General features: G+C 33.7%; 1 protein-coding gene across 14 annotated transcripts in view; it reads right to left on the bottom strand.

Annotated features, from left to right (window-relative positions):
* Positions 1-12,071, bottom strand: part of pcsk6 (proprotein convertase subtilisin/kexin type 6) — a 174,036-nt gene that overhangs the window by 64,395 nt on the left and 97,570 nt on the right. For all 14 annotated transcript variants that reach the window (XR_012383102.1, XR_012383101.1, XR_012383103.1 and 11 more), the window contains exon 12: positions 493-681. Coding sequence is in view for 3 of the 14 variants with exons in the window: in XM_073908047.1 (XP_073764148.1) it covers positions 493-681 (189 nt within the window). In the remaining 11 variants the exon portion in view is untranslated. The remainder of the gene's footprint in view (positions 1-492; positions 682-12,071) is intronic.

Genomic DNA, 12,071 nt, shown 5'->3' with positions numbered 1-12,071 from the left:
AGAATGCAGTCATGTGACAAAATCCACATCACTCATTGGCCAGATGTTATTGAACGCATTTCCTAAACTGCTTTTTGATTGGTCAGAATTAACATGCGTAAAAATGCCAATGGAACTCCCAAGTAAACAAACCGGCAGACAAAAAATGCCGCTTTTTCACTATGGAGGACGACTGCACTGGCTGATTGTATCCCTGGTCATAGTATACCATATAGTTTGTATACATCACTTTAGGCTGCAGCTGGAAAACAATGTAATGCATTGCAAATGATGAAGGCACATCGCAAGCCACTTCAAGAGGACATAGAAATGTCACAAAAACATGCTAATTTTTTGTCAAATCTTGGAGAGTTTGCCTTCAAGAGAAATAATGCAGGATTTATCAACTTTGAAACCGCCAAAATCAGTCAATTTATTCACAAAAATCAGATTTTTATCATCTTTGTTCTCTCATTTTGTGAGTTTATCATCTTTGTTTTGCATTTTTCCTACCTCTGAGCCAGCAGTTGTGAGCGCGTCCCTGACGGTGAGATCAGGTTGATCTCCAGGTCTCCTCTACGCGGGTGAACGATCAGGACTCGGACCACCACATGCTCCAGAAACACCACCGTCTGCTCCGACTGATCCCTGCAGCCATTGCTGGAGATGCTGGCGTTCAGCTTCTGTTCCGCTCGAATATACCTGAAACCCAGGCGAGAGGACAGGACAGTCAGTGAAGAGTTGACTGGAGGAAACAAGGTGAAACAGCTGATGTCAGACTTATTCGCCCTCCTGGGATATTTCTTTTTCAAATATTTCCCAAATGATGTTAAACAGAGCAAGGACATTTTCACAGTATTTCCTATAATATTTTTTCTTTTGGGGAAAGTCTTATTTGTTTTATTTCGGCTAGAATAAAAGCAGTTTTTAATTTTTTAAAAACCATTTTAAGGACAAAATTATTAACCCCTTTAAGCGAAATTCTTTTTCAATTAAATCAAACATTAAATCAAAATCCACATTCAAGACATGAAAACACAGACCATAATAAACAATAACAGAGCGTGAGTAAATGATAAGAGCTTCATTTAAGAGTAGAAAAGGCATTGTGGGGCGCAAAACTGTTTTCATAAAAGAAAGCTCTCTGTTTTCCCGGTTGTCCTCAAGTGTTTGCGGAGTAAAGAGACTCACATTATGCAAACGACAGAGACAAAAAGCCTCTTAACATGATAAATGGCTGAACTTAAGAGTGTTCAGAGGACAAGTGGCCTTCTGGGAAAGTCCTGCCTCCGTGTATTCAGTGGAAAACCTCATTTATTTACATCTCGTACATTCGTCCTTCCAACTAAGAGTGTCAGAAGAATCATATTTGTGAGATGAAGGCACACAAACTCCAGCACACGGTCACTACTGGCAAGTTTAATCTTGTTCAGCCACGACTTTATGACACCAAAAATATGTTAAAATAAATTTTAAAAAAATTTTTTAATTAATGAAATATATTTTTATATATAAAATAGCAAAATTGTATAAATGGATATTTACATGAATAATAAATGAATGAATTAAATAAATCAATTATAAATAATTCTATTTTATTTATTATATTTTTTGACATATAAAACTAAATAAAATGAATATGAATTAAATTATTTTCATATAAATTATTTACACACACACACACACACACACACACACACACACACACATATATATATATAAATTTGATAAATGATATTAAATTATAAAATATATTAATTAAAATTACATTTAAATTAAATAAAAAATGTGAGTAAATTAAAAATACAAAGAAATTAAAAATAAATTTAAATAAAAAATGAAACAAAAAACATATATACATATATATATATATATATATATATATATATATATATATATATATATATATATATATATATATATATATATAAAAGATAAAATACAATTTAAAATAAATTTTGTAAAAATGTAATTAAATAATTAAAAATATTAATAAAAGGCAATTAAATAGAAAATAAAAAAATACAATAAAATAAAATGTAAAAATACCAGAGATATATGAAAGGTAAAGTAAAATAAAAATTAAATTAAAAAATGATAAATAAATAAAAATAAGATTTATGAAGGGTAAAAAAATTTAATAAATAAAAATAAAATAAAAAAATAATCAAACAAACCACAATCAAAAGCAGAGTGCCAAATTACCCAAATAGAAGGATTAAAGTTAACTAGAAAATTGTATCTCTGTTAAACCAAATACTGCAGGGGTAAGGCTACTACATTTCTTTAAAAATGAAATACCCAATTCTTGATGAAATCTGTGCCTGTTATAATCTGTAATTTTTACACTTTTTCCAAAGATTTTCACTAAAACTAAAGCAGTGACAGGTTTGTATGTTTACACTACATTTCCCATCATCCCTTGCACAGCCAGACCACCAGTGACATTAATGCAGATCATAAAGCGAAGAAGGCAATAACAGAAATCTAAAATGACTTGACCTGTTGTTTTCATTCAACCACAAATCATTTAAATCACACTGTAAGCCTTGTGGTGTTCATATTACACACAAGAGTCTCTTCAAATGTGCTCAAATAAAACACAAACACACACTGTCATATTTACATATTCGGGGCTCATTAAGTTGTAAGCTCATAAATTTGATCGGCCCAGTAGCTCAATTCTTTATTAAAGAGCGTTTTCTTTGGAGCAAAAGTGGATTTTTAATAATAACGCCTATGGTTTTAGGGTCGAGCTGATAAACAACACACACAGATGGCAACTGAATTAGTCACTGGAGGTCTGAGGCATTATTTATCACACACTGAGAAGCAGAAACTGCAGAAATACACCAGGAGGACTCTGACTGACTGACGTTCAGAGGAAAAGATGCTGGAAATATGACTGTGTCTCTTTAATCTCACACCACACAGCATGTGTAAAACTTTCAGATCTATCCTGCAGAAAAACACCATCCATATGGAGAGCAGAAAGTGGTTTGCGTTAAAAAAATTGTTAATAAATTTCAAGTAAAATGAATCAAATATGTAAAAAAAAAGTAAATGACTGTGTACTGGTGCAGTGGGTAGTGCTGTGGCCTCACAGCAAAAAGGTCGCTGGTTCAAGCCACGGCTGGGCAAGTTGGCATTTCTGTGTGGAGTTTGCATGTTCTCCCCGTGTTGGCGTGGGTTTTCTCCGGGTGCTCTGGTTTCCCCTACAGTCCAAACACATGCGCGATAGGTGAATTGGGTAGTCTAAATTTTCCGTAGTGTATGAGTGTGATTGAGAGTGTATGGGTGTTTCCCAGTGATGAGTTGCATCTGGAAGAGCATCTGCTGTGTACAACATGCGCTAGATAAGTTGGAGGTTCATTCCGCTGTGACAACTCCAGATTACAAAAGGGATAAATAAATAAATAAAATAAAAAATTATAAATTAATCAAATAATTAAAAATTAAATAAAATTGAAAAATAAAATAATTTAAAAAGACTATATGTACACTAAAATAGAAAAAATAAAACAATTAAAAATAAAAAAAATTATTAAATAAAATTTTATTTAAAATAAACAAAGATTAATTAAATAAAAATTTAATAAAATAAAATAAAAATAAAATAAATTACAATCGACTAAAATTAAATAATTAAAAATTAAATTAAATTAAAATTATATTAATTTAAATAAAGTGATTAAAAATAATGATAAATATAATATAAATAAATAAATAAATATAAAACAAACAAACATTAAACAGAATAAAATAAATAAAAATTTACATCTGAAAATAAAATAATTAAAAGTAAAATAATTTAACTTGATTAAATAGATTAAAATAAAATATTTGCAAAAACAGTTAAAATAGAATGAATTTAAAACTATACAACAAAATAAATAATAATAATATATAATAAATAGAACATAAAAATGTGAATTAAAATAAAATGAATAAAATGGTCAATAAATAAAAAAATAAAAAAATTAATAATCTAAAACTAATAAACACAGATTAAATGAATAACAATAAAATAATTAATAATAAAATAACATGAAATGCATTCAAATAAAATGAATTCAAATAAAATTAATACAATAAAATATAAATTAAATTAAATAATTAAATAAAAATTAAACTAATTAAAATGAAACAAATCAATTTTATCTAAATTTAAATAAATAAACATTAAATAGATTAAAATAAATACAAATAAAATGATAAAAAATAAAATGAATAAAAAATCTATATAGCAAAACAAAATAGAGAATAAATAAAAAGTGAATTAAAATAAAATGAATACAAAAATGTAAAAAATAATAAGCAAATATTAAACAAACAAAAATTAAATAAATTAAAATTAAGTTGTCCAAATATGCTGTAAACAAAGGCTGTAACCACCTTTTTATGCTGTAAAGTTGGCCATTTTAACATTGGAGTCCATGGAAATGTGTTCTGTATCGGAGCCGGTAACCAGTTGATGAAGTGCAGTTTCAGTTACTTTTGCATTAGCTTGTCACTTGCTTCCCACGCAAAACAAACTTGATGGAAGAATATGCACAGCTGTAAGCAAACTCTAAGTAAACATATTTAACTCAAAGCATTTAAATCATCATATGAGCCAAAATCTGTAATAAATAAAATGTATTCTGGTGTATGTTCATGTTTTGGAAGGTTTCTATAAAAATGTAATATTAAACACCACACCTTAAAAAAACAAAACTCCAACAGAAATGCTTTTAAAATGTTCACTGATTCCAGTATATAAAGCAATGATCAATGAGTTACGCAATGAGTTACACAATGAATCCAATCATAAAACACAACAGCAGTGTTTATAGCACACAGCATTACAGTCCCCCCTTCACAGGTCCAGGGGAACGGGCAGAGGCTGTAAATCCATAGATGGCAGCTCTGGCTAATGAGATTGGAGAACCGGCTGACTCTCTGTAGCGGCACACGCAGTAAATAACACACTATCTATGATCAATATCAGTGTGCATTGCAGCCAAACACACACACACACACACACACACACACACACACACACACACACACACACACACACATATATATATATATATACACACACACACTAACCAGTGGTGTTTTACAGAAGGAAAAGACTGACATCATGGTGCAAGGAGATTCACATTGCATGAAAAGCACTAATATAAATTCACAAATTATGAGCCCTCTTGCATTAAAATTGCAGTCTGCCCCGATTTGAATTACGTACATCTTCCTACATTTTTGTAAAATGTAAAAGATGGGTGCTCAAGGTGCGATTCGATGTATGTTTCATATGAAAAATCCACCAGGGGGCGATGTCAAAATTTTTTAAAAAGTCTGAAATACGTTACTTAGGGTGTTTTGTTGTACGTTTCAGATGACAAATTCACTAGAGGACGCTTCTACATTTTTAAAATCTGAAAAATGTTACTAAGGGTGTGTTGTGTTGTACGTTTTAGATGACAAATCCACTAGAGGGCGCTGTCTACATTTTGTGAATTTGAAACATGTTGCACATTTTAACTGACAAATCCAGCAGAGGGCGCTGTTTACATTTTTGCAAATCTGGAATATGTTTCTTTTGTATGTTTTGTTGTACGTTTTAGATGACAAATCCACTAGAGGACGCTTCTACACTTTTTGAATCTGTAATATGTTACTTAGGGTACATTTTGTTGTACGTTTGAGATGACAAAAGCACTAGAGGGTGCTTGTACATTTTTTTTTAATATGAAACATAACTTAGGGTATGTTGTACGTTTCAGATGACAAATCCACTAGAGGGCGCCTTTCTACATTTTTGCAAATCTGCAAAATGTTACTTAGGGTACATTTTGTTGTACGTTTGAGATGACAAATCCACTAGTGGGCGCTTGCACATTTTTTAAAATCTAAAACATGTTACTTAGGGTAAATTTTGTTGTACGTTTCAAATGACAAATCCACTAGAGGGCACTTCAAAAAAATATTTTTTTAAATGTGTTACTTAGGATGTGTTTTGTTGTCTGTTTCAGATGACAAAACCCCTAGAGGGCGCTTCTACATTTTTTCCAATTTGAAATGTGTTACTTAGGGTGTTTTGTTGTACGTTTTTAAATGACAAATCCACTAGAGGGCGCTTCAACATTTTTTCGAATCTGAAATATGTTACTTAAAGAACGTTTTATGAACGTTTGAACCTAAAAGTTTTCAACAGTTTAAGCACATCTAATATTAAGAGTACTTAAAACAATTAAAAAACAATAAAAAGTGCAATAAAACACAATTACATTTTTAAGTAATGCAATAATTTCATACTAATTGTATTTATTTTAAATAAATAAATAATAAAGCTGCAATTAAACATGAATATTACATGGAAACTTAAATATAATGATGATAGTTATTACAACTCTGATGATTTGAAATGTTTCTTTGGTAACCAATTAAAAAAACTGCAAAAATGTAAATATGGATTACTCGGTCTACACAGAAATATTTTAATATGTCAAACCAAAATGAAAAATGAAATAAGAAATTATATAATAACTTATTTAAACAGTGAATTACTTTGCAGTTAATCTCTCTTGTTTTTACTCTCCTGCTGCCCTGGTGTAAAAGTTCCACCGAAATTTGGCAGCATCTGTAGTATTGCATGTAAACTACATGTAGATGTAGCATACACATTTCTGTAAAATTTTCAGTGCAAGTTACATCTCCTTTTTAGACCATTTTACATGTAAAAGTAAACCAGCTAAAACATCCAAACATGAGCATTTTTTAATTGGAAATGATATGTCAAATATTAATGATGATATACAAAATAAATAGCATTATTTAAGAATGATGTCGTTTGGAATTGGTAAACGAATACAATCACAATATCGACTTGCATAATAATAACTATGCACAACATTCAAATAAAAGACCAAAAAGAATGGTGAACATGTTGAGGTTTTCAGTCTATTCCTCACAAAAAGCTCTCAAATGATGAGCATAAGGCTGAAAGTTCAACGCGCACGTGCCCCGAACAACTTTTATGGAGATTAATGGTGCTTTTTATTCTTTTTGCTCTGGTGCTTAAGAGAAAAAAGAAAGTGGTTGAGGTTTGGACAGACATGAGGGAGATTCTGAGATGCTAGTTTAGATTTGCTCTTTAAAGTTAACAGAAGTGGGTGGGCTGTAGTATCTGACCGGTTAAACTGTACAGTATGAAGTACACATGGAGGAGAGGTAAAAACATCTGCAGCGCATGTGAGTAAATAGCAGACGAGAGATGTTTCGTTTAAAGAAATGTCTGCTGGATGTTTATTGGCTACCATGTGGAGGATTGACTTTTAATATATTTTTAATATCAGGATTTTAGAAATCGGCTGGTTCTAGATGACTGAAAAAAAAATGAGCGATGCAAAGTGTAGCGTAATGTTGATCTACACTCACCGGCCACTTTATTAAGTACACTTTACTAGCACCTTACTTGGACCCTCTTTTGCCATTAGAACTGCCTTAATCCTTCATGGTATAGATTCACCAAGGTACTGGAAATATTCCTCAGAGATTTTGCTCCATATTGATATTATAGCATCATGCAGTTGCTGCAGATTTGTTGGCTGCACATTCATGATGTGAATCTCCCGTTCCACCACATCCCAAAGGTGCTCTATTGGATTGAGTTCTGGTGACCGTGGAGGCCATTTGAGTACAGTTAACTCATTGTCATGTTCAGGAAACCAGTCTGAGATGATTCACGCTTTATGACATGGTGCGTTATCTTGCTGGAAGTAGCCATCATAGATGGGTACACTGTGGTCATAAAGGGATGGACACAATGCTTAATTGGTACTAATGGGCCCCAAAGTGTGCCAAGAAAATATCCCCCACACCATTATGGTGCGTTCACACCAGACGCGTAACGCGCGTCAAGCGCGAGTGATTTACATGTTAAGTCAATGCAAACATGCGAATAGACATCTTGCGGCGCGAATTGCATGGCATGAATGACGCAAATTGCGCAAATGGTGTAGCACGAATTGAGCGTTTTGCGCAATTGACGCACATTTCGCAACAATTGCTTGAGTTCAAAAGTCTGAACTTTAGTGAACATTCGCGCCTCGTTAACCAATCAGTAGCTTGCTCTTGTGGGGGCGTGATTGTGACGTACACCTGTTGTTGGAGTCCCGGGGGAAATCCTCCAGCCGAAACTGACAAAAAGTTCATCAAACTGGGCTGGGCACACTCAGAAGCACCGCTGAAAGCCTCCGTCATCCAGGTTCAGTTTCTGGAAGAGTTTATGAGCTCACAGAGCTGAATGCACCTCTGTAACAATCTAGTGGACTCAGACACAGCCCTAAACGTATCAACACTGTTTTTCAGTCTTCATTCATTCAGTCACCGGGCAGACAGAAGCCGTGCCCATCACGCGAGTCTGCGTCTGTTCTGAAGTAAATTTGATGCACAAATGAAGCGGATTTGATGCGCGAATGAAGCGGGGTTTGACGCGCAAATGAAGCGAGTAAACTCAAATGTTCACGCGGCTATTTACGCGTGAATAGCGCAATTTATCCGCGCGTTCCGCGTCTGGTGTTTAACGCAGCATTACACCACCAGCACCAGCCTGAACCATTGATACAAGGCAGGATGGATCCATGCTTTCATGTTGTTGAGCCAAATTCTCACTCTACTATCCGAATGTCGCAGCAGAAATCGACTCATCAGACCAGGCAATGTTTTTCCAATCTTCTATTGTCCAATTTTGATGAGCCTGTGCAAATTGTAGCCTCAGTTTCCTGTTCTTAGTTGACAGAAGTGGCACCTGGTGTGGTCTTCTGCTGCTGTAGCCCATCTGCCTCAAGGTTGGACGTGTTGTGCATTCAGAGATGCTCTTCTACAGACCTCAGTTGTAAAGAGCGGTTATTTGAGTTACTGTTGCCTTTCTACCAGCTGGAACCAGTCTGGCCATTCTCTGACCTCTGGCACCAACAAGGCATTTGTGCCTACAGAACTGCCGCTCACTGAATATTTTCTCTTTTTCAAACCATTCGCTGTAAACTCTAGAGATGGTTGTGCGTGAAAATACCAGTAGATCAACAGTTTCTGAAACACTCAGTATAGCCCGTCTGGCTCCAACAACCATGCCACGTTCAAAGTCCCTTATTACGATTAGAAATTTGCATTAACAAGCAGTTGGACCTAATAAGGTTCTGGCCGATCATTTTCAGAGAAAAAATCTGGTGCTTCCTGAGTTATTAATAACTTCCTCAAACATCAGGCTCTTTAACAATCACAGTATCCCAGTAAAACAGCTAAATCCTCTCCTCTCACACAACTCAATCCAAACCTTTCAGTTATCAAGCAGAGCAGACAAACACAACAATCAGAGATATTTCTGAGTCTCTGACAGCAGTGTGAAGAGTTTACTGTGAGATCTGCTGATGGCTCTTTCATTCAGACATCAGATGATCAATATCTGCCGCTTCATTTTGATGATCGATTTCTTTCAAACACACACACACTGCAGATGACGCACACGAAGAGAAAGAAATCAAACCATGTGACGTGCTTGAGTGAGGACAGATGATGATGATGTCAGTGCATCATACGCACGCATCAGAAAGTGTCATCGACCATCCTCAATTATACACACAAGTCCAGTAAGAATGAATAAAGCATTCTGATGGACAACAAGGTTAAACACACTGATCAATCAGTAATGCAGACCTACACAGTGTATACAAAGAAAATTAATTAAGGTAAATTAGCAGTTGCAGTTTTTTTAAAACGTAATAATTTGTAAATAAAATGTAAACAGTATTTATTTTAAACATACATTTTAAATAAATAAATTCATACTGTAATATTTTCATTCATTATTTCATTCATTTTCTTGTCGGCTTAGTCTCTTTATTAATCCGGGGTCGCCACAGCGGAATGAACCGCCAACTTATCCAGCAAGTTTTTACGCAGCGGATGCCCTTCCAGCCGCAACCCATTTCTGGGAAACTAATATTTAATGTTTCTTATAAAAAATGTATAAAATTGAATTTCTATGTTCATACAACAGTTCTGTCTGGCTCTCGAATCTGATTGGTTGATAGCCATGTGATAATCTGCAATAACAGCACTCGTGCAGCCTCTTCACTCTTGTGTATTACTCCGCCCACATAGAGTGACAGCAGATCAATAAACTCACTACAGTTTGACAAATATTGCAGCGGTTGGACAACATTATGTACTTTTGAGGCTTTTAGGTGAAAATGTAGTTGCTTAGATTGCAACTGCAGTTTATTTATAAGGACAGTGCCAGAGAGACAGTGTGTCAGCATCAATTAACCTGTCATTGAGTAAAGCAAAGACGGTTGCGCAACAAGATGCCGACATGACAATAAGTCATTAGGGGAGAAAAACTTTTTCTACAGCTGAACAAAACGTTATAAACCAGGCAAGTAATATTCTACGTCGTTCTCCGTCTTTTAAATGTTGCAATGCTTTATCTATACCATAGTAATCTGCTAGTGTTTGCTTTGCTTTGGCTTTTTTCTTGGTTATTTATTGTGATCTCCTGATTGCAACAGAGAAATACTGGGAAATCTCTGTAGACTGATGGCATTTCATGCCGTTCAGCCTTATAATCCTAAAATATGAGCAAAATCAGCTGTTTTGTCATCACTTTAGACATTACGCAAGAGAATCATTCAAACACCAGCTCTAAAGTGACGTTAGTGAAGTAGCAACTGTTTCTGCTGTTTTGATGTCAGCTGCAGATGTGAATGAATGATGGAATAAAGTAGTTCCTCATAAAAAAAGGGTTTTTAGACTCTCCATGTTTGATTTTCTATTTTATATACACGATAATGCCGTCAAACTGTTGTATAAATGCAATATCACACTAGTGACAGTGGCATATGGCTGTATATCAGCACTGCTGGGGTACCAATGCACTCGGCCTGTGGCCTTGAGCCAACACACATCACCCACTAGTGTCGATATACAGCCAAAGTGCACTGCTATGAATGTTATATTATATATATATATATATATATATATATATATATATATATATATACACATACATACATACATACACACACACACACACACACACACACACACACACACACACACACACACACACACACACACACACACACACACACACACACACAACCTATAATTTAAGAATTTTATAATAAAATAAAACAAAATAAAATATAATAAAATATAAAATAATTTTTTTATATAATATAATAAATGTAATATATTATAATACATTTATTTAGAATTTATATAAAATATATATTTATCCAGCAAAGGCACAATATTTATGAAATCTAAAGTTATTGTAAAACTATTTATAAGCTTTCAAATTATTCAAAGAATTCTGAATAAAATAGTAAATAAATTAATTAAATTAAAAACAAACTAAATAAAACAACACAAAAACAAAACAAAAAAAAACATAAAAAACAAAACAAAATAAAAAATAATAAAACTAAATAAAATAAAATAAAATAAAATGAAATAAAAAACTAAAAATAAATCTCAGAATACTTGATGCATGCTGAAAGTCTGTTTTATCACAGGAATTTTACCATTTTAACAGTTTAAATAGCAATAATATTTCAAACATTACTGCCTTGCATTTAAAGTGAACTCTTAATCAGCCAATAAAGTGGTTTAAATGCACTTTGAGGTCAAATTCCATACACACAAATAAATATTATCCATCCTATCTCATCTCAATCAGATTTCATCAAGACTGAATCAAGTTCAATCAATAATGAAATGCGCAGTGCAGTTGCTGCCATAAACATCGACTAAAAACATCCGAAACAGATGACTGTAAAGCTAAGGTCAGTGTGTTTTGATGGTGTCCTTCAGCAGAACAGTGCAGTGACAGCAGACCCTCTGAGGCTGATATCAAAGCAGATTAAATCCTCCACAATAAATAAAAGCACAGTCTCGCATTCAAACTCATCTCAGAATAAATGCTGCAGGACGACTGAAACACAGCCAAACATGCCTGCTGTGTGTGTGTGTGTGTGTGTGTAGTAGTAGTTTCGGTGATTTACAAGGACATACAGTTGTATGATGTCTGTTGTACACTATTA

This window comes from Danio rerio, chromosome 7, assembly GCF_049306965.1.
Source record: "Danio rerio strain Tuebingen ecotype United States chromosome 7, GRCz12tu, whole genome shotgun sequence".
NCBI classification, from domain to species: Eukaryota; Metazoa; Chordata; class Actinopteri; order Cypriniformes; family Danionidae; genus Danio; species Danio rerio.
This window is presented reverse-complemented; position numbering and strand designations above follow the sequence as displayed.